The following is a 23,865-nucleotide window of genomic DNA, read 5'->3' as shown; positions in this document are numbered from 1 at the left end:
GCACGAATACACACCTGCGTGACTGATGATGTTCCTCAGGAGAGTCACACAAACAAATTCAAACGGTGCCGGGGGGGTGGCACTTTAAGAGCAAGGTGAATATCTTATGCAGGTGCAATGAAAGAAGCTTGGAAGCAATCTGGGGGAATGTCACCTTATATGTCATGAAAAATGAATAGCTAAATCCTGTCACTATAGCACGTTGTGTGTGTGTGTGTGTGTGTGTGTGTGTGTGTGTGTGTGTGTGTGTGTGTGTGTGTGTGTGTGTGTGTGTGTGTGTGTGTGTGTGTGTGTGTGTGTGCGCGTGCGTGCGTGCGTGCGTGCGTGCGTGCGTGCGTGCGTGCGTGCGTGCGTGCGAGAGAGAGAGAGAGAGAGAGAGAGACTAAGACAATAACAAGCCAATTTTCCTGCAGTTTGATGTGCTTCCAGGAAATACGGCCCATGCTAAGTGTGACCAGGCAAGGGGCAAGTTCTAAATCATTGACATGACGTGTGTGTGTGTGAGAGAGACAATACAGAAGGTGTGTGTCGTCGTGTATGTGTTCTAATCTGTGGGAGCGTGTGCATGTGCACATAAGCTTTGCATTTGTGCAAAAGTGTGCGTGAACATTACAGCTGTCAAAGGCAAAGGGGGGAATAGAGAGATAGTGAGTGTGTGTGTGTGTGTGTGTGTGTGTGTGTGTGTGTGTGTGTGTGTGTGTGTGTGTGTGTGTGTGTGTGTGTGTGTGTGTGTGTGTGCAGGAGTGAGGGAGAGAGAGAGAGAGAGAGAGAGCAAGGACGACACGGGAAAGAACAACAACAAACGCTTGCTCCTCTTTGAAGTAGCTCCCTATCACCTTCTCTCCCCTCCGTCCTCCCTCCCACTGTCCGTCAGCAAGCCATAAATCGGGGCTCTTGTCTGGCAGAACGCCTCTGAAGTTCAAGGAATGTGTGCCCGGGATGTGAGGCCCGGTGAGTTATGGGAACACCTGGGAGGGGTGGAGGGGGGATGGATGTGGGGGGGGATGTATGAGGCGGCAGGAGGGGGAGGGGAGCTTGCATTCGCCCCCCTCATCCATCCTTGTACCCATGCAGGGGCGCCACGATGACAGCCAACAGGGCTGATGGATGAGCTGTCACCTACCCGCTCAGCGCTGGAGATGGGCATTTCAGCCACGGCATATGCACGGAACACGGGTCCACACACACGGACGCAATGCGGTGACACAATCACACAAAAAAAGAAGAAAAAAACACCCGCAAGCCTGTCCTTATTGTGAGAAATGGGAATTTGAGTATAGAATCCACACAGTAACATATTTTACTGACTTACAGTGTTACTGTAAGTCAGTAACAAAGTCTGGGAGTGTAAATGGACCCTTAGAAAAGTGTTAATTTAACCCTTATCATCATAATCATCATCATATCCTTTATTTAACCAGGTAAAATCTCTTTTCCATGAGTAACCTGTCCATGAGAGCACATCAACACTGTCACAACAGTAAACACAAATGAAACAAACAGACAAATACAACTATCGAGAGAACTAAATTCTCGATATTTCATATTGATCAGTTCTGACCATTTCAGGTCCTTCTGTTCTTGATTCCAGGATGAAACGGCCTGATTGCCTGATTCCATTCTAACTCTGGGGAACAACACCTGTAAGGTAGCCTATAGTGAGAGCACAGCCCATATAAATGTTGGTTTCTTCACACGTATGTATACAGATAAGGAGGAGCCAGCCCAAGGTGTGTAGAAATGTGTCCTTATGGGTCCTTATACAATCCTGAGGGCTAATTTAATTCTCAGAGTTCAACTGACACTCAGGATTTGGCTGCAGAGGCCTGCCCCTCCAGCGGCGACATCAGAGGCAGGGTTTTGGTGAGAATCAGCGGGCCGGCGGGGGCGAGGAGGGGGTCGTTTTTAGAGGGAGGAGGTTATCAAAACAGAACATGGCTGAGGTCACGGCCTGTCCTGGCTCTGTCGTTCCTGAACAGCGAGCTCACATTCCTGGAGCCTTATGGAGCCTGACACGCACCAGGAAGCCACCCATCTGCCTGCCTCGTGTCTGCTGCATGGGACCATGGATGCACCACCGCACTGCGCTCCAGATGCAGGCTGGATCTTTCCATTTCTAGGTGGATATGTCTGCCAGGGCAGAGCTAGAATGTTTTAATCTGTGCACCAGGTGGGTGTTTCACAGTAAAAGGCTCAGTGTTACTTTATTCCACTGGTTCTCAAAGTGGGGTCCTTGAGGGGGTCCCCAGCAAAATGTGTTAATAAGCCATCAAATTAGTTTAACGACTTTAACACTATACATCAGCTATTTGAAAATAGCCGATCTACAAGCTCAAAATGCGTCGCTCATATTTATTCAGTTCAGTATGCTTTATCAACACAAATGCAATATGAAAAATGTCCTAAAGTATATTAAGTGTGTGTATGCTAGTTATATACTCTCTCTGGGTCGGCTTGCTTCTCTCTTAAAGTGCGTGTTGTATGTGATGTGTTTTGTGTGCATACATTTGCATGTGTGCGTGTGTGCGTGTGTGCGTGTGTGTGTGTGTGTGTGTGTGTGTGTGTGTGTGTGTGTGTGTGTGTGTGTGTGTGTGTGTGTGCGTGTGTGTGCATGCGTGTGTGTGTGTGTGTGTGTGTGTGTGTGTGTGTGTGTGTGTGTGTGTGTGTGTGTGTGTGTGTGTGTGTGTGCGTGCATGTGTGAAGGTATGGAGGGGGACATTAAGATGTCACAGCAAACGCATCATATTACTTTGCAGATGGTGAGACAGCCAAGACAGCAGAAAATATAAATCAATAGGCGAATGAATAAATCAAATTAATAGTTGTATATGTCCTTGCAGGAGATTTCTGTTTTCCTTCTCTCTGTGTATCTCACAGCCCATCTCTACGGCTTCCCCCCTTCCTGATGGGAAGGACATCAATTTTGCCATTAAAACGATTGACTCCTTTCCTATCACCAATCTCAAAGATATATTCCCGGCCTCAAGTGTCCATTAAGAATCCCCCTCTCTTTCCTTCCAAAGGCTAAATGATAAAGAATAAATTAGGTATTTCACAAAAATCGAAGGAGAAGGGAGAAGGGAGAAAATGAAAGTGAGAGAAAATACAGGATATTCCCTTTGTGCCTCGATACTAATGGATGTGGAAACCAAAGAGAGATTTAGATTCACTGTCAGCGACATTGATTTGGTGGAAGATGTCTTTGTAGACACCCTGGATGATTATCCCTCCCCCAATCAATCAATGCACACAGGATCTTACAATAGCAATATTTGCACGGGCCAAATTGACAGAGGAAACTGAAATGATAAAGAATATGAAAAGACGGTATAGGGAGAGAGAGTGAGAGATGGGTAATGAGTGAAACACAGCGACAAAGGAAAGGGGGAGAGGGAGTATTTTCTGGTCCTCTGCGGAGGGGAAATTGCTTGCTTCACCCAGCAGATGGCTGATCAGATTGCTCTGGTGAGCTGTTAGGGGATAAGTGTCTTGCTCACGGATCAACGCGTAGGGGGTCGAACCGGCGACCTTTCCATTCCCACACGGCCTCCCCACCCATTCAGCTAAGGGCAGCCAGGGAAAGACCTTATTAAACTGACACAAAGGAGAGCGCCCTCCCAAGGTGACATACATCCAAATTGTCTTACTTCGGACAAAACTTGGGAAGAAATTGAATCCACCTTTATTCGCCTCAGCGCATGTGTGTTATGCACAAAGTATGTATAATGTGTGCATAACAAAGAGCCGAGAACACAAAGGTTTGCTGTGGTTGACTTAACACGCTCTGTGGAAGGAAGTAAAGTGCTATACGCCCAAATTATGTGTTTTTTTTTTCTTTCTTCTTTTTTTAGGGGGGAATGTGAGGATGTCATGAAGTGTTTGTGTTAAACAGAGGGCTGCACCCTGCGTTTGTCTCAGGCTATAATTACTGTGGCTCCTGGCAAGGGAGGCCAGTCTGTATCAGACCTATGATTTGACTTGAATCAGGTTACAGGTGTGAAAACAATCTCTTTGTAGGAGAGGGGGGACATTTTCACTATATGACTGTTAGTTTGCATGAACACAAAGAGTGTTCATTTAACTCTGAGAGTATACAAATGCAACCAAATGGAAGAGGCAGCCAGGCTACCTGATTATTCTGTGTTCTTGAACATTCCACTTTTTTTTTTGGATCGATTGAATACTTTATTAGTCAGAAATGCAGCACGTGGTACAGTAAGACATTAAGACGAAAAGGATAACAAACACAAAAATGTCCTGAGGACTTGTTTCCATTGCGGTCCACTTTAAATAATTAATTCTATACACAATTCCACAAACCGATCACAGAGTGAGAGGAGGTGATAAGGTTTGCAGTGAAGTTTTTGATGTTGTGAGACTTGTGACCAATAAATTGGGTTTTGACTCGTCTCTGGATTGCTTGGTAGCCAGCCAGAGTTTTATAAATGATTTTTTTTTTCGACAGCAGACTTTTTAAGGTGTCATAGCTGGGTAAATGCAGGTGAAGATAATAACATTAATCCTGGTCTGTTTCATTTGTGTGTTTCTGGGTGCCAGCATGAAGTTAACTGGACAGGTGTTGTTCGTGCTGGCACTATAGCAGTACACAGTATAACTCTATAGCTGAGGATCACATTGTTTATAATATGTTTTAGAAGCTTAGCAGCCCAGAGTGTGATTTCTGCACTACCACCCTCCTGTTAAGACCGACCAAATGTGTTACCACTTAAACTCTAAATACTTTGTTGACCAGTGGTCTACTACATCTTGCCCCCCTCCCTTTCCCCCTCAACACTAAATCTCTTTGCAGAAAATAACTGATCTACAAGCCAGGGTTTCCGCTATAGGCATTTTTGGGCTGGCCAAAATGGCAAAAGAATAGTCATACTGTAATACGTCACGCCACATGTATGTGCTTTGCTTCGCATTGCAAGCTTATAGTTTGGCTATTTTCGTTCAACTATTTTCGACAAATATTCACCTATTATGACATGCCCAGAATATCGATGCTAGCGTTCATGTGGTTAAACAAGACTGGGGTAAAACAAAGTAGGCCTATGTGGTGGGACCTTGTATGGGCAACTTATGAAATTGTTGGCAATTGGTGAGTGATGCAATGTGGTGATGAACATTTTTTGTTGTTTTCTTTTGTTGCTGGTTGTTAGAGGGATAGTCAGTGGTAATGTCTGTAATGTGAAATCCTGAATATCGTTGCTGTCAGGCAGAAACCAGCTATCTCCATTTTTTTCATAAATCAGTGCTATTGAACACCCTTTATGTCTGTGTGTTGGTTTAAACAATATTGAACCAAGTATCCAAAGTAACCAAAGTATCAAAAAGCGCTTCTGACAAAACCAGCTAACTCCATTGGATCCTCAAATTGTCCACCAAAGGGGAGTTAGCACCGGCTTCGAATGCTATCAATCCGAATCAGGTGGAGTTAGCTGGTTTTGCTGACTCCCGGCACCACACCCTTTTGACATCCAACCTCATTGTGAGCTTGGAGGTCCATTCAGCTTGTCTTATCAATGAGGAACAAAACCTCCTAACTTGAATTTCCTGAAAAATGAACATTTTGGAGTTAACTGGTTTCTGCCCGACAGCAGAAACCGATGAAATGTTCATCTGTAATTTTCTGTAGTTGTCCCGGTAATATTACGTTGTTCAGTGTACTGAATTAGGATATCACATGACATGGGTAAGATATGATGATAAAATAAAAAAAAGTTATTATACATTTAGTTGCAAGAGCAATACTTGTTTGATGTTTTCTTGAAAGAGAAGTTATTAATTCATTATCACTAATTATCTGTTGACTCCCCTGGCTCTTTCGTGTGTTTCCACTTGCGGATGTGTGTTGTTTGTTTTTCTGTTATGTTAGCGTGATTGTTTTTAGGGGTGTTTTCTCTCCTACTCTGCTCTACCGTAGATTGTTACAGTGGGTAACAAGATGTTTGATTTGAAAGAGGATCACACATCAAAAGAGGTCACACATTCCGACAAAAAAAAACTTCTGCAAAGGAGCACACTTGATGTATCCACGCTGATCCTCGCTGCCAGCAACTTGGGGAGCCTCCTTTCTCTTCGTTCCTCCAAAAGCAAATTAAGATTTGGAAGTGGAACGCATGCGATTTCTGGGTGATGCTGGAGGACAAAGGACGGAGGAGGCAGAAATGTGTGTATTGGGATTTGGCTACAGACTTGTACTCCATTCACTTCATCCCATAGCCTGGAGGGACGATAGATCTGTGATTGGCTAGTTAGTTGTTAGGCCAACCAAGGATAGAGTACATCCCATAGCCCGAAGTGAAGATTGCTAATTTGGCTAATCCGTTGCGGGCAACCATCAGTCAGTCAGTCAGTCAGTCAGTCAGTCAGTCAGTCAGTCATTCAACGACATATGCATCTATAGGGCTGGTCCAGGGCCCAGCCAAAAACAACACCACATAAATTCATTAACTGCCAATTAGGGCCGGTCCGGGACACAGCCAAAAACAACACCACATAATGTAATTATCTGACAATTTTTCCGGACATTCTGTACAGTCTGTGCTTGTTCATCTACAATGGGGATTTATTTTTGCACATTTGGATTGGCTATATGATGTTTTGTTTTGTTTTGTTTTGTTTATTTCTGTCAATTATGTAGTAGCATACAGTTTAGATTTCAATACAATAGGTAATATTGGCTATAGCATGTTGCAAGGTGTCACTGTCCACATCTGAAACAGAAGTAGTAGTATAATAAGCTGATTAAGATTCCTGCAATACACACAAGAGCCACATGAAATAACAGTTCGATTTACTTGTCTAAATAAAAGTGTGCCCCTAATTATATGCTATTACCCATAATGTTGTGCAGTACCATCTCACCTTCACCAAGGCATGACCGATCCTGTTGAAAAGACGGAGATACTGCCGAGTCAGCCATAAAGTGCCTCTAATGCAAGTGTCCTATGAGCTGATCCCTCTTTCCCCTCCTAGGAGAGAGGCAAGCACATGGACACAACCCAAAATCACTACCTGCCTCTACGGCAGCCTCACTGCATGACTGAGTTCCCTGGATCTGCACTTCCATCTACCTATCTACTTGATTGACAGGCTGACTGCCATGGCATCTTCTCACAGAGAGAGAGAGAGAGAGAGAGAGAGAGCCATAATCATTTCGATGTAACGCTGCACCATTACTGTACGAGGCTTGCCGGAGCATTTATAACGTACAACAGCCAAGTACAGCAGCACAAAGCCCAATTTACATAGAAATGACCAAATTACAGAGCACCAGCACAGCCAATGGATGCTATCATTCAAAGTGACTGCTACAAGTAACCTCGAGCGGGTCTCCAATAGGCTACAGCCTCCGGCTGGGCTGACTAACATTCAACAGAGAGTGAATGGTCAGCTACAACGAAGGAATGAGCTGACTCAGCAGTGTGAAGGTATTTTGTCATCAAGTGTCATACGTCCCCCTGCCCTTCGGTGTATCGATCCCCTCTGTACTACAGCCGGTGAAAACACAAAATCCTTGTGACACAGTCAAAGCACACAGAAGAAATAACCAAAAGTGGAAGAGCACTAGCTACAAAGAAAATTTCCCAGGCATGGACAAACATATTCATTTTTGTAGCTTCGAGCTTGTAAAGTTTTTGTAAGCTAAATCCAGAGTTATACTTGGTTGCGCGCGGGAGCTTGTAGATCTGCCATTTTCCAAGTTTAAAGTGTTTTTTTCACACGGGAAGCAACTGACGCGCCTAGTAATTTGTTTTCAATAAGGGGAACGTTCAAGTAGATGGGCAAGTGGGCGAGTTGAATTGTGTTTAACATTTTTCACATGAGGTGTGCAATGCGACCCCGCGGATCCAAGTGTCGCTCCCCGTGTGACAAAACCCGGGGAGTATCAGGTATGAGGTTTTGTAAAGGCAAAATTGACACTGAGAAGACATGAAAGAAAGGGTTATGCTAAACAGTGGTGCAGTATTGCAGATGCCTTTCCGGATTTAGTAAGGTCATCTGCTTCTGCTTGTTGGGCCAAGAACAACCGCATGTCTGGCCAGCAAATTTGGGCCAGTCACATCTTTGTCTGGCACTGATGGTGAATCACAAACGTTGTGCACAGCATTAGCATAGAAATATCTTCATAAAGGATATCAGCTAGGTGTACGCACCCATGAATGAGGCTCATTCAACAGTCAAATCATAGATTATCTTTCCATGAATGTGACGAGTTATTCTTTCCTTCAAAAGACTAAGAAAACAGACATTTCCATAAGCATACTAATTCAAATTTACATAGAGATGAAGCTGGATGCAAATGAGCGCAACTCTGCTTGAAACAGGTCCCCTGGCTGCAACGAGGCATCGGCAGGCGTCACCCAAAGGATTACAAGAATCCACCAAACATGTCAGTCAAATTCTGGGTGAGGTGTGACTTAAAGCAGAGAATAAAAAATTATGGCACCGTAAATGCTGGAACACAGTAAAAGTTTTTACAAAGGACCTTAAGGCCTGGCAAAAAAATAAGGGAAAAAAGGAAAAAGAAAAAGGATAAACCATACATGATGTCATTTCAAAATGAGGCACATGTTCAATATTTGTTTTCTATTAAACACTCTTTTATACTTCTCCATATGAGTGTTGAACGAAAATAGATGATCTACAAGTTCACAACTTGTCGTGATGCGACACACTTGTGAGCTATTTTTATGTTTGGGCAAGTAATGACATGCCCAAAATAGAGTTGCCAGGTTGACAGTGGTTACTAATTAAAAACACAAATGTGTGAAGCTGTGAAGCTAAATGAAGGTTATGACTCTCTGCAGGCCATGGTCTGACATTTGTCTTTATGCCACAAATAACTGCTGGGCTCTATACTTTACTTCAAAACAATTGAGGGACGGAGCTTGAGGGGGAGCGCAACAAATGTGATGAAGCTAACTGTAAAAAAATGTATTTTATTGTATTCTCCAACTGGCATGAAGCTACTCATATTAAAGAAAGATGGGGATGGATAAAAAAGCAAACCTAGGACAGGATGAACTATTCTTCTTTGTAAAACAGCATAATTGGGTACATGCAACAGCAGTAGCTTTATCATCCATCAAACATTAATAGAATGATTAAAAAAACAGTAAACAATAGGTATAATACATCATACATTTCCCTTGCAAGTCAGACGATTCTTTCTGCAATAAAAACCTCTCTTCAACAAAGACCACTTCTGCGACCACTTCATTGCTTGCTAGCATTTAGTTATGATTGAATGAAAAGATGCACTAGCTCAATGAGGGTAGCAGCCATTTGTGATGGAAAGGGACAGGGAGGACGCAATCTTTAAACTAATCTTTAAAGTGCAGCCACAGTGAGGGTGGACAACAGCTGGGGAAATGTATGAGCCGGCCTGTTCCCCTGCGTACGATTTACTCTGACAGAGATCAGGGGGAAACAAAAAAACAAAAAACAAAACAATTCCACATACCCGGATGTGACTGTCCATAATAACACAACATAGGCCATCAGAGCGTATAGGAAAATCTCTTGTGCTAGAAAGGCTGGTCTCTCTTTCATGGGTAATAGGTTTTTGCTTTACATTATAGCACCCAGACTCACACAGCAAAATCCTAGGTTGTCAACTCTGTCTGAAAGTGTAAAGATGGACTTACATTAACACTCACTCACTTGCTGTTTCTTATTCTCTTTTTCTTTTGTTTCTATTAGAAACCGACTGGTGCAGTATTTTCTGAAACCCATATCGATTTTAGAGATGGGGGGGCGGGGGGGGGTTATGATTCACCACCCACAGTGCATAGTTATTTCCAATATGAGTATCCAAAGTTATCCTATTTGAATGTGAGTACTGAACTTGACAAACTCGGCAAAGACAATTGGGAGAAAAAATTGGGAGACTCGCACTATTGTAAAGTAAAATCATGTACCGGTAGGTACTCTGAGATACTCTGTAATCTGAGCCTATTAATTTCTTCCTCAGACAAGCTAGTTATAATACACAGAAATAATACATTTTGTTTAATTTGGTGATGACTCTTCTAACTTCTAACTCAAGATTTCTTACTCTGTAACAATATGAATAGTCATACGCTATTAAAGCAGCAGCTCATACATAACAATGATTTTTATGTCCCCAGGACAAATATACTGCAATACAGTGAATGTTTTCCCAACTGAAAACAACTGAGTACACAGCTGGGTCTCTCTTCACTTCAGATTCCATTTCACTGCAAAATGTGTGTATGTGGCTGTGCAAGGCACGCATGCATGTGTGCGTGTCCATGGCGATCCACCCTCAGCTACTCTGGAATGTGTGCAATGTGGAGGAGACAAAGATCAGTGTGTTTACCTGTAGTCTGGGCTCATGTCTGCTGCGGGCCCCTGGTTGTGTGTGACTGCTTACAATATTAGCATTTAACCACTTTCAACCTGGAGTCCCTATTTTGGGCATGTCATTACAGGCAATGTTTTTTAACACGACACAACGTTGACACCTTGTGAGCTTGTAGATCAGCTATTTTCATCATATGGTGAAGTATATATGGCTTAATGTGTTAGGGATTTTTTCTTTAAATAAGTGTTAAATATCTCCATAGCATAGCGTATATTTGGTATATAGTGTCTGTATTGTAACTGGGTCTCCCCATCTCTCCAGCTCTTTAGTAAAGAGAAAATACATTTTCAGGTTGGGATACCAATGAATGTCATCAAATCAGGAAAGAGAACTCATACAGGATATAGGATCCTGTATGAGAAGTGAAATTGGAAGTAATAAAAAAAAAGAGCAAACTAAATTGGAACTGGAACACTACAAAGTTGAAGCTGATAAATGGGTTCTCTCTCCTGGTTGGATGAAATTGGAGACCCACCTGAAAATATAGTATTTTTTGTCTACTAAAGAACTGGGGACCCTAGGCAGACCCCTGTTACTGTGGAAAAAACATTCTATAGCAATGATTGCTAGTACTATATAGAGCTATAACTTTTTTACAAAAACATTTTTGTTTTAAACAAATAATAATGTCCTGCTCTTTTTGTTTAGTTTTTTATTTGACCTGAGTAGCCTTTAGCTTGCTGTCTATCAAAACAAGTGCCGTTACCACCTCAAGTCGATAACGTTAGGGTACCCAAGAAGGGCCCTGACTTTGTGACTTAATCCTTGGGTTTTTAGACTAACCTATGGCCTGGAATCCTGGCCCTTGCACTCACCAGCCCCCTGGGACCACCCAGCCCCCAACTTGTCCGTCGTGTCCTGTGTGCCCACTGCCCACTCAGCTGTGACTAAGTGACTCTCCCTCCAGTATGTGCTGCGTTTCATAATGAAATCACTCAGTCATGAACAGGAAGTCCCCTGCACTGTGCAGCCATGAAAGAATGCCAGTTATGTCCGTCCACGGGGCCCACTCCTCACTAGGACAGAGACAGTTAAAATCAGCAAGCCTCCCATGGCAAAAGACACAGTTGTTTGTTAACTTGTTAGTCTTTTACACTTTGAATAATGCCATTTCTTTGGATTTAATTGAGCATCAGCAATACAAGCAATACATATCAATCTTTAACAGCCTTTTGCTGCTTTTAATTGAGATATTCTAAGCACAAACAATATGTTTGGTTTCATTTGGTGACACTCATGATGTAACATGATTAAGTTATGTTTTTTCGAGGGAAATACTCCCGCTTTCTCTATAACATAGAATATATGTTAAGGCAGCTCATAGCTTACGATGATTTGATCAGTCCCACTCCCCAGGACTGCAATACAAATCAGTGGAAGTCTTCTCTACTGAAAACAACTGAGTTTATATACACAGATGTGTCTCTCGTCACTTCAGTTTTCATATAGCTGGAAAACATATGTATGTGTGCACACACGTGTGTGTGTGTGTGTGTGTGTGTGTGTGTGTGTGTGTGTGTGTGTGTGTGTGTGTGTGTGTGTGTGTGTGTGTGTGTGTGCGTGCGTGCGTGCGTGCGTGCGTGCGTGCGTGCGTGCGTGCGTGCGTGCGTGCGTGCGTGCGTGCGTGCGTGCGTGCGTGCGTGCGTGCGTGTGTGTGCGCGCGTGCGTGTGCGCGCACGTGTGTCTCCTTGGCGACCCACCCTCAACTACTGGAATGTGTGCAATGTGGAGGAGGGAAAACACCAATGTGTTTACCTGTGGTCTGGACTCGTGCCTGCCCCTCTCTGTCTGTGTGAGTGTGTGTGTGACTGCTGCAGGCCCCTGTCTGTGTGTGACTGCCCAGTCTGATAGACAACAAGCCGAACTGGATTGAATCTATCAGACAACTGGTCAGTCAGTGATTAACTATTATAGATTGGATAAAAAGGATTCTGGTCAAGTGGCAGCAGTGGCCAATGAGGCCAGTGACACCATTTGACACATGGATGTGCCTAGAGATTTTATTGTGTCTGGGTGAAGGATGGCTAGATGCCGGAGGGGGTAATTTTATGCAGTGAGCCAACACAAGCCAGGCAGGAAAAGCACAAGACACATGTAAACATTTAAAAGGCTGTTAAACCACTTTGATATCCACCACTGGCATGATTAAGGCTGACATGGTCTCTTGTCCAATAAATAAATAAAAAAGATAGAAGGGTTTTCTGGTAAAAAAGCATACATAAAATAGCTACAGTAATCAAAAATATGAAAAGTTATTTTTCCGTTTAGCTAACAACTGAAGACAGACGCAAAGCAGGGAGGAGAATGGAAGGAGGGTACAAGTCTGGTTTAGACATGCAAACCTCAGTTTAGCATTGTTTTTAATCCCTGGCGTCTGCAGACAGTCATAAATCTCTCGGGAGTGTTTAGTCACCGACAAGACGTGCCTTCGAGCAAGACGCCCAGCTGCAAGCACAATCCTTGCTGCAACCCCGCCCCCACACTACATCATCGCACCACATCCTTCGTCCAGCCTACAGCCAGCCCAGCAACATCCAGCAGCTTACTGTCTGCTAACGTGGCCTGCTTTTCCCTACACAGGTGTCTGCACATATCGATCCTCAGGTCCTTATTACAGCCACAGCAGGCAGCAGGCCGTAGGACTGGGAAAAGCCACCAGCTCACCTGCCTCAAACCACCGGCTGTGTCTCTCTCTTCTACACCACTAATTGCAAACTAATAAGGAGGAACACATATTGATGCCACTGATACACATACTGTAAAACAGTGACCCTTTCATTTTAAAGACCCCCAGTTCAACCATCTGATACATTTGTGAGTGTGTGAGGAGTGTGTGAGTGGGGGACTTCTAATTTAACCGTTACAGACCCTTCCATTTGGTTTATACATATAATTTAGCAGGGGACCCCCTGGAACCCCCTCAAGGACCCCTGGAGGTCGCCGGACCCCTAGTTGAGAACAAGTGTGTGGGAGGACCGGAGAAGAGAACATCATGCAGCCTAAACCCTTATAGCCACTGTGAAGGAACCACGCTGACTCCACCTGCCTGCCTGGCTCTCTGGAACAGGGTGAACTGTACAACACAGCCCTGAAGCTAGCCATCAACAAAAGGTGTAAAAGAAACCAGATGCAGGATAGAGGGAAGAGGGAAGGATGGAAACCATTAGACCTTCAAACGCTTTCTCATTGACATCCCCTCTGATGTGCCCCTGGGTGTACTAGATCTAGTGGATCAGACTCTGCTCTGCCCACAGTGGAACTAATGAGGGAAAAGCCGCTTTCAAGTGGGTGAAATTAAATGAGTGTTGCGGTGAGAAAAAGTGACAGCCTATAAGGCAATGACACAACTGACCCCGGGGGTGCAAATATACTTTACACGCTGCTCTTAAATTCCTTTCACAGTGATAAAATAGATTTATTTTTCTTCCCAATAGCTTCTCTAGCAAGGCTCTCTACTGAGAGTAAAGTCACCATTAGTTGTGGGCTCCTTTATGCCAAGAAAATTAGCTATTCTCCTTTGGCTATGACCATTTACATGACCGGAATAATGAATGAATCTATCTAAATATAGCATCAGCTTCCCTGTAGATATAAACATGGTATTATTACTCAGTACCCTTTCACTGTAGTCAATGTAATTTTTTTATGTAACAATAACATATATGGATATATTATTTTTGTTTACAAGTTTTAACACATTTCAAAGGGTAGGCTACTGACTGTTCTCATGACTCACGACACTGATCCTGTTTTTTAAAAAGGGGGCTTAGAAATTCCTGTTGTAACCTGCTTGTGACTGACAGAATGACTCCTCGGTAACAGCACCACGGCAACGCATTTCTACAGCACAATGGGGACCCTGTGGCAGACACGCACAAAACCCTTTATATAATCCCCCAGGGACACACACAGATAAGCAAATGTTTGACCCGCCATTGTAATAGCCTGAGAAGGACTTCAATAAGAAACACAACGGTCTGACAATTGTTAACTTAAATTACAATATTTATCAAAAAGGATGACAGGATTTGGAATGTTACAATGCACATTAAGTTAGTGGCGCTTCAAAAGTCCCAAACGGATTGACAGACAATTATTTACACGGTACTTACAACATGTACAACATATATGTTATTATGACATTAAGGCTGGATTTACAATCAAGAAGGTAAGTAGCCTACATGAGAGCAGGTGCTTGCAATGACAATTGGTTTTGCAACATATCTTCTATAAAAGAGACAAACATTTGCCAAAACAAATTAAAGTAATACAGTATTCAAGAGTCAGCTCATGTTAAGGCTTAGGAGTGTATCTCAAGGATATCTGAACACAAAGGCAAGAAGCCAAAAGCACATATTACAGGCTGTGGTTACACGTCATCAATATACCCATTACATTGTGTTCCTTAACACGTCAGCAGATTTGTGTCAAGTGAGTGAAAGGCAGAACATAAGAAATGCATTGACTGTGACCATGTCTCACTCCTCTCTGAGGCATGTTATGAAAATGCCCTATAGGACCCTTGGGGGAGGTTATAAACAAACGTCCATTGTTGACAGTAGGCAACACATTTTATTCACAAGAGGTAGTTCAGCTGGATTCTAGAGACAGCTTTGTATAATGCATTGATTTAACACAGGTGTGCCAAATCACATTTCGCAGTGCTCATATTTGTCAGCAGCAGCAGGCAAGAAGAACTAAACCCCATCACCTGTGTGCTGCGAGAGGGATCTAACGTCAAACCCTTTAGTGTTAATTTAACTGAGAGTGTAAAATGTGAGTCTATTTGGGTCATTTCTTGCACTCTCAGAGTTAACCACTTAACCCCCTTATGGGTAACCGGAGTCCTTCAGGGCTCAATACTAGTGCCTTTTGTGTTATTGTCGATCTGCTATTTTCAGCGAAAGCTTGCCCCATGATACGGATGCTGGGGTTTAAGTGGTTAAATGAACAGATGAATTTTTACTGTGTAGCGAATGCTCACAGTTGGCTAAACCTTCCTTTGCAATGCAGTATGTGTTTGTATAATCTGTCGATTCTGTCCTGCAGGACCCCCGCGTGTTCGTCCGAGAGAAACCCCAGCAGCGACGACAGAGGCTCGTTCTCACGGTAACGGTCCAGGAGCCTCGTCCTCGCGTCTCGCCGCCGGTGCAACTCCGTCACGCGTTCAACGGTCCTCCTCCTGAACACGCACACGGAGCCCAGCACGGCGCTGTGGTACTTCTCCCACATGCTCAGCACCCGGTAGCCGTGCACGAGCCCGGCCTCGTTGTCTATGAACACGAGGTCGCCGCGCGGCGTCCGTAGCAGGTTGTTGGTGTCCCGCTCCATGACGCGCGGATCCCACTGCAGGCTGAACAGGTTGCTGACGAGCCGGTCGAAGTTGGCGGTCAGGTAGTCCAGCACGATCAGGTCGCTCCACTGCACGAGCTCGGCGAGCTCCGCCGCCGTCTTGTTCCGCAGCGGAGGATGGAGCCCCCCACCGCCACCGCTCTGCTGCTGCTGCTGTCTGAGCGGCGCAGGTGTGACGACCCCCGTCAGGTTGGAGACCCACTCGGTCAGAGACACCACGGCCCGCTCGCTCCACTGCAGCGCGCCGATCCTCCTCCTCACCGACGCCCACTGGTCGCCGTCCACGTTCAGCTGGGCCAGGACGAGAGGCGGAACGTTGGTGATGCCCAGCAGACTGGCCAGGTAATACGTTAATGTTTCCCCCTGGACCTGGTCCGCGTTGATCCCGTAACGGACGCACGCTCTGGTTCCGTCCGAGAAGGTGGCGAGCTGGTTGGAGATCCTGCCGCAGCCGGGCTCCAGCTTCACCACCCGGCGGCCCCGGGCTCTCTCTCGCCAAGCCCGGGCGTGTTCCTCCGTGAAGCCCACGAGGAGGTTCTCGTCCAGCCGCTTGTTCCAGAAGATCCCTTCCTCCACCACGGGGGAGCCCACCGGGTCCTCCTCCCCATCCCCTTGCGTTGACCCCTTGTTATCTACATCCACATGGTAACGATCGGTTTGATCCCTCGCATTAGTGAGGTTGTGAACCTCCAGACTAAGTCTAGTATGCGCTGCAGGAACGGCGAGCAAAGTCCGGAAAGTTTTGGTGGAAAGGTCCACGGTGGGAGGACCGGGGTGCAAAGACCCCAAATGGAACCCGCGTTTGTGTCGCTCCAGCCGGTTCTCCAGCGTGTCCCACACGTAGAAAACACTGGCGCAAGTGCACAGAAAGAGCAGTGCGAATAAGTTGGCTGAAACAGCCCTCATGGTTTAAGACTAACTGACGGGTTATCCTTCCTTTTTGGTGCGACGAGGACCGTCGCCTCCACCGGGATCGGGATGAATTCTACGAGGTTAATGTATTAAATAATCCAAGTTGCTCCAGGTCCCGTCGCCCCATGCATACAATCCAAAGCCGATCCGCTCACATGCGGACTGTTTGGATCATAGGAGTGTCCGCTAATAAACGGCGTCAATCGCATCTCGTCCTGTCCCGTTTGGGTGCAAAGTAATCCGTCTCTGTCGATAACACTGTGTGTTTAAAGCCATAGAGCAGATATTCTCAATTAAACGCTCTTCGCATCGTACGGGTAGCGACGGCTCTCTCTCTGTGTTCTCATCTCTCTCCAATGGGTGCTGCTGCTGCTTGCTTGAGTTTGATTTGTGTGGCTTCGGCTCACAGACACTAGGCGGTGGGGCACGTGACTCTGCACCGCGATGGGAGGGTAACTGGAAGACTCGCCCCAAAACACGCTCGTCCCCATTTTTTAAACGGGCGGCTCGCCGCCAGCGGTTCTCGTATTCGTGTATTTGTTTTACTGAGGATAAGGTTGGAAAGTTTAGCCATAGTTTTTTTTTACTGAGGTTACATTTAGGAATAAGGTTAGGTTTAGGCATAGTTTTACTGAGGTTAAGATTAAGAATAAGGTTTACTGAGGTTACGATTAGGAATACCAGCCAGGTGGCGACTGTTCCGAGGTCGCCGGATTTGCCCCGGGGCGACTGTGTTTTGGGGCGAATGTTTTGGTATTCGATGGGAGGCGTATCATGGGAAGGAGGGTTCAGAGACGAGCAGAGCAAGTGTACCATATGTAGGGCCAAATGACACAGAATTAGTAGAATCTGATGGGAGGCGGCCGTTATGAGCGGCACTTGGGAAAGTAATGCCACTTAGTTTAGGTAATTCCGAATGCTAAATTCTCTGTATTTGAAGTAAAACCTGTCAGCTAAATAGTAGCTAAAGTCAGTGAGGCACAGTATGCTTATTTAGGCTTAGTAGCCTACATATAGACCAATTATTTGTTTACTAACATTGAGCCTGGACGCACAGGTGATTGTTTCACGCAATCAATTCCCAACCTGTTTCGGGGTGCACTGGTTTCAGCACACCCCAACCCCCTCTTGTGTGTGTTGGCTAGTGAGACGCGTCCTAACGAGGCCTGATATAATGGGTTTCGTTGCGCGCATACTGGCTGCACGCAGCCAGTATGACGTCGTCTGTTAAGGGGTCTATGGGCCCTATCACAAGCCAAGTCACATTCATGTCAGAAATTTGACAATTTATGAAGGCTTATCTAATCACTGAGATGCACAAGAGCCAACTTACTGCACTAACGGATGCTTTACTCAATTTAGCACTTTGTAGCCTATCTTATTCATGTATATTTCAGTCACAGCAACTCATCTGAGAATCTTCAAAATGTTCTGCTTCTTCATATGCTACACAAACACAAAATAAGGAGCATACTCATGCACAGTGCCCTACCCTTCTGAATATTCATTGTCAGCATCCTTGACTCACTTTGTAATTCAAGTCATATGAATCCTAACCTAAACCATAGCTTCATAATCAAATTTACTGTTCGGTTTTATAGTAACATGGTGGCATGCTAAATTGCCCGAGTTAGAGGCACCGCCCCATGGACAAGAATACTCAATTATCCAGACTAAAATAGTTAGAAGTCCAGCAATGCATGGTGCTCCAAATGCCAGCAGTAGCTGCAGGTGCCCACAAATTGTTTAGAATTAATGACTTCATGCCCAGAGTCAGAGAGGAACAAAGTGCTAAAAACACAACTACACAACCCAAATATATATTTCGACTATGGCTAAAGAACATTGCTTGTTACTTACTACTTATAACTACTTATAATAACACTTTCTATAATGTATTTTTTTATAAACATACACATAATGCATTATAATGTGCTTGTAACATGTACATGTATAATCACAGTTATAAGCACTCATACGTTCTCATAATGCTATATATATGTATAACAATAATCATAACATTATAGGATTATGGATCATATAATACATAATTACTGGTCACTCACCTTTTTATTTTGGCCAGCATTATAATGTATTACAATTATCAAAAAAAATACATTATACTAATTTTAGAATGAACTATAATCACTGTTACATAATGCATTATAGTGTGATTATAACGTACTACACGTGGTCTTTGGGTGCTTTAAATAAAGCTGGGGGGTGCATTAAATCTATGCAAGAACAACTCAAAAAAGTTTCTGCATTCACCTCCAGGAATGTCATTACTTTAAATAAAACAATTTATAGTACCTTATAACTCATACAGTGTTAGCAGATTAGTGCATTCTAGCCATGGGCTTCATAGAAAGTGTTACCATGTGAATAATTCCCTATTACTTAAGGCAAATTGGCAGCAGTGCAAGAATGTTAGGGGGACATTGGTGTGTAAAAAGAATCCCCAGAAATGACATGCATGAGTTAATGGAACTTAAAATAATGCCATACAATAATTATTGTTATGGAAATAATGTGTCTTTTGAACTTTAACTTAAGTGCTATAAACCATACACTGACTATTAGTGCATACAGTATATCTTTGTCAACCGTCTCACTGTATACAGTACATGTGTGTGCTTGTAATGCCACACGTTTCTGGCAGGCCTACTAGTGTATTCGATTTCCTGCTTCACCTTGAACCAGAAGAAGATGACTCTCCTGTCACTTTTCACATTGGATCTCCGTAACAATAAGGTGTCAAGATTCCGGAGTCCAGACATGAGGAAATGTAGAAGGTTTGTAAGTGCACTGTTGGAATTCCGTCTGGCGGGTTTAATGCTTTTTAGGGGTCTGGAATAACTCTGTACCACCACCATACTGACTCGCTCAGTCTGCAGCAGCATTCGTGCTGGTGTCCCTTTCGCTCTCCACGAGTGCAGACATGTTCAGATATCAAGCCTATCCGTTTCCCTGCCATATGTTATCTGCAGGTCAGTGCGCCTCTGAGCCCCTGCCTGTTACATTCTTCCCTCGGCTTTACTCATAAAAGACCCACGGGAGTCCCAGGAGGGCTGTAACACAAGGGCAAGGTTCTCTCCACCAATCGGTGGCCATCTGTGGTCAGCGTAACTGTGACACGGGAGAGCCCGCACTGTCCCTCATTCTGTCCACAACGACACAGTACACTCAATGCTGCACCGTCAGGCCACCGGGCCACAGCTGTGACAAGATCTCGGGTTCATCCATGTGATGCCTGTCTGCCACCGTTGGATAGACAGACAGAGGGAGGAATGGAGGCGTGGAGTGAAATGATCAGAAGAGGAGAGAGTGCGGCAGGCTTCCATCACTTCCCTCACATTCTTAAGGTTAGCTCCCGCTGAGCCATAACTCATAGGTCCCCCGACGCTATGCAGCACTCTGGTTCCTGGACTGAATAATGAATGTGCGGGCCCTCCATTAGCGTTGAAAGCTCCGATCATTTCACAGGGGTCTGACAATTACTCACGCTCAGAGAATCAGGGACAGTGTGGAGGGTGGAGTGGGGTGGGAGGTGGGGGCACTGGAATAAATTCATTCTCTCTCGCTGTGTGCTATCTGTATGACAAATATATCTGTGAGCTTGCATGTGTGTAGGTGTGTGTGCATGTCTGTTCCCTGGACATGTGTGCTCCCCTCTTGTTTATAGTGTTGGGTTGTAGCCTCGAAAATTGAGCCGAGCAGATAAGAGCAAGAACAAGGAGGGAAGGCAGGAAATGGTTTAATTTTGTATTCTAGAGGTGAATACTTATGCACACAAAACTGTCTGTATAGCTACCTTAAATTCAGACGGCACGATGTTGCCATCTGTTCAAGGAACCCTATACGTTCTCTGCATACAGTGGGCTGATACAATCTGGCTGTGGTATAGTAGAAACAAGGATGCACCCTTAAAATAGAGCTTCCTACTAAGCTGCACAGTGACTCAATAATGAGACATGTCCTGTAACCACTGGCGACATGGACACAGAGTGGATGTTACAAGGCCACGCTTGGGAGGAGATGACAAGTTGTCATCACTTATCTCAAGTGTGCTCGAGAAGCTTCTGAATAATGCATCCATTGCATCCATGACAGGACCTTGCAATCATTTGTCTATTACACGTACAGAATGCTTTACGTTTACGTCGGAAGGCGTATGTCGCTGATGTCGTAGAAACACTCCATTGTTGGTTCGACCACAGCAGTGAGGCCAACCCTATAGACACGAAAGTCTGTGACTGATTCACTGAGTCACTGACTGACTGACCGACTGAGTCACTGACTTATGAAGCTACACCATTGTTCATCGAATGTTGGAGTTTCCTCACTGGCCATTGCTCTTTCAAAATGATTCAGTGCTAGCAGTTTTCAATTATGTCATCAGTGTCTTCAGTTATGCATTCAGGGGTCTTCAATTATGTCCTCAGTGTCCTCAGAAGGCCACTCAGTTCCACTCAGCTCATTCCGAACTTATTACACGTCACAAATAGAATACTTTGCTGCTGCTGGATAGTACAGCTGAAGACCAATGCTCACTCACCTCGGCAGAGTGTCGGCACTTCCTCTATCTGTCATTTCAAATTAAAAGCTCTCTAGCGTTTCATACACGGTCCAGCCATAACTATACTAGGTTGTCAGTCTTGTCTGTATCAATGCTTCTGAAATGCAAGAGGTTATTTAATGTGGAGCCATATCTTTTCTGTGATAGCGCAGCTTTATAATACAGAGATTTTAAAGTTGTACAACTCTCCACCTCTGGTGTTATCTATATAGAAACTAAGCACCAAGGGGTAACAAGCAGAAACAAGCAGCCTAGGCAGAATCAAGAATCAAGAGGCTGATCTTCAAACAGGAAATTTGCTGCTCTGGTGGGACCTGAGCATGGCACACAGCCACCAAAATCACACACTCACTGCAGTTTCATTAGCTTGCTGTTGCCAATTTCCTGAGGCCCATTACTGCTCCCCGATAAGCAGGCTCGTGATTCTCAGAAATGATTTTCTACCCGCTAATTGCTAATGAATGGGTAATTGTTAATGAATGCTAAATTGCTCTGTCAGCCATTGTGGGAAAGGGAGACTTCAGGCTGTCCGATATACAGTACTGTAAGTCCTCATCTCCATCTGGTTTGAAGTTGTGGCAGATGAGGCGGGACTTTGTGCTCCTCACCCTCCTGTTCAATCAGCAGGAGAGAGGGACATTGAAATGCAACGCTGTGCACGAGAGACCTTCTCATCCATCCATGCCAGCATAAAATGGTCAATGCCAACATTTTATTCTGGCAATTGAGAGAGGAGGGGGCAGAGAGAGAGATATACAGAGAGAGACAAAGAGAGACAGAGCGAGCGAGAGAGGGGGGGAGGGAGAGGGTGACTGTCTTGCAACTCAATTAAAGAATCAGTGTCCAATCCAATCTCCTGGATTATACCCCCTGACCTGACACAGCAAATCCCCCATTAAATAAGTCAAGAACACATTTTATTTTACATTCATTGTCTTCTAACTGGCTTATAGACTCCAGTGTGCTCAGATCTTTGTGGAAGGAAGGCTTGCCTTTATTTCAGCTAAAGACATTTTGCCATGTGAGACAAAGGCTTGTCTTTTTACTGATATATTTATGTTATAGATGATTAGACAGAACATACACCATTGACTCTGATTTTGACCTGGGTCTTCCAAGGGTCACGCAGCCAGTTACAATTATTATAATTATGTGGTTGAATGGTGTTCTGATGTTCCAAGTGAAGAGTTACTTTACTCGTCACGAGTTGCAACGGCTTTCAGTTTAATGGGCAAGGCAGCCTGAAATGTTCGCTCTCATCACATCACATTGAAATGATTTTACATGGAAGGGAGGAGGGTTGTGGTTAGCGTACCCTTTCCTAACTCTCTCCCTTGTACACACATCACACACACCACCCAACCAGCCCAGATCTTTGAGACCAAGTCAGCCAACCACTAATGAAAACCATTTAGTGTTTTTAGCCACATGAGCTAGATAGAGGGAAGATGGAGCTCGGTTGGGTTCTCTTAAATCTCTTGAATAGGCGATGTGTCCAGATGTGCAAACGATGCCTCCAAAGGAAATGGTTCTTGAAACAGTAAAACAAATAATTAAAAAATCACAAGATAACCTTCAACAGTTTGTTAGTCTTTTTTCACTTTCTTTTATGTAGCGATATACTCAGATATGTTGTGGTTAACCACCGCGCTCCAGGGACCCAGGCACTTTTGTATTGCCTCTGCTTAGTGCGTCAGTAAGCTTATGAATCGCAGATGTGCTCTTTGCACTAAATGCTTACTCTTAAGGTTACCATCAGATTGTGAGGCCACCAGAAGCCTCTGTATACTCATTTCTTATTTGCTTTCTGTAACTCTAAAACAACAGAGAAGATGAATTAATTATGCAAAAATACAGGAAACCAATTTTTTAAATGAATCAGTCAGTTGTCACAATCACTATGACAATGTTTTTTCAAGGGTTATCTTATTTCCTGTCTTATCTCATTCTATAGATCCTATTAGTTATGTTTGTTTTTTAAACCTTCATTAACTCGAAATCTCATGAAGCATGACAAGCTCTTCCACAGCAATTCCCTGCTTTACACTTGCTTTATTTACTATAGATTGAGATTCACGTGCTTGTTGTGATTTTGGTTGACCAACCATGTGGTCACTTAAGAGTCTCCATCTAACTACTAAGGGTGGTGGGTGATGTTTCAGTTGAGTCGCGTGCACGGGGAACATGATGACACCAGGCAGTATCACACGACAAGCTCTGAAGTATAGAGAAATATATACAGTATTGGACAGTGGACACATGACGTGACCAGAAGATATGGAACAATGACAATAACATAATGGCTAGGCACAGAACATGTATCTCGTATCATTGTGCACAGACATCAGTCTCACTGATAAAGTATGGTCATTGTATCGCGGATATCTTATGCTTACGTATATGAGTGATTCACCACATACAAGTGTGCTGGGTCAAGCGGAAAAATATCATAATTCATAACAATGCTAAGTGATGGCTTGTGACCTTACAGTCACAAGCCATCATGTTTTTAGCGGTGCCAGCCGCTCTACTCTTGACTATGTCCGTCCGTATGTCTGTTTGTCCGTTTGTCCGTTTGTCCGTTTGAGCACGGGCTTTAAACAGCTATAACTCCAGTTCGCAG

General features: G+C 44.3%; 1 protein-coding gene across 1 annotated transcript; it reads right to left on the bottom strand.

The window, feature by feature from the left end:
• Window positions 1–14,375: 14,375 nt before the first annotated feature.
• fjx1 (four-jointed box kinase 1) lies at window positions 14,376–17,037 on the bottom strand. Its single transcript, XM_084060192.1, has one exon. The coding sequence runs from the start codon at window positions 16,655–16,657 to the stop codon at window positions 15,380–15,382; it is 1,278 nt and encodes a 425-aa protein (XP_083916318.1). The 5' UTR covers window positions 16,658–17,037; the 3' UTR covers window positions 14,376–15,379.
• Window positions 17,038–23,865: the final 6,828 nt, after the last annotated feature.

This window comes from Gymnoscopelus microlampas (genome assembly GCF_963454915.1).
Source record: "Gymnoscopelus microlampas genome assembly, chromosome: 6".
Lineage (NCBI taxonomy): Eukaryota > Metazoa > Chordata > Actinopteri > Myctophiformes > Myctophidae > Gymnoscopelus > Gymnoscopelus microlampas.
This window is presented reverse-complemented; position numbering and strand designations above follow the sequence as displayed.

What these genes read in the sequence shown, in the direction of transcription:
- fjx1 (XM_084060192.1), bottom strand. Translation starts at nt 16,657, where the DNA reads ATGAGGGCTGTTTCAGCCAACTTATTCGCACTGCTCTTTCTGTGCACT.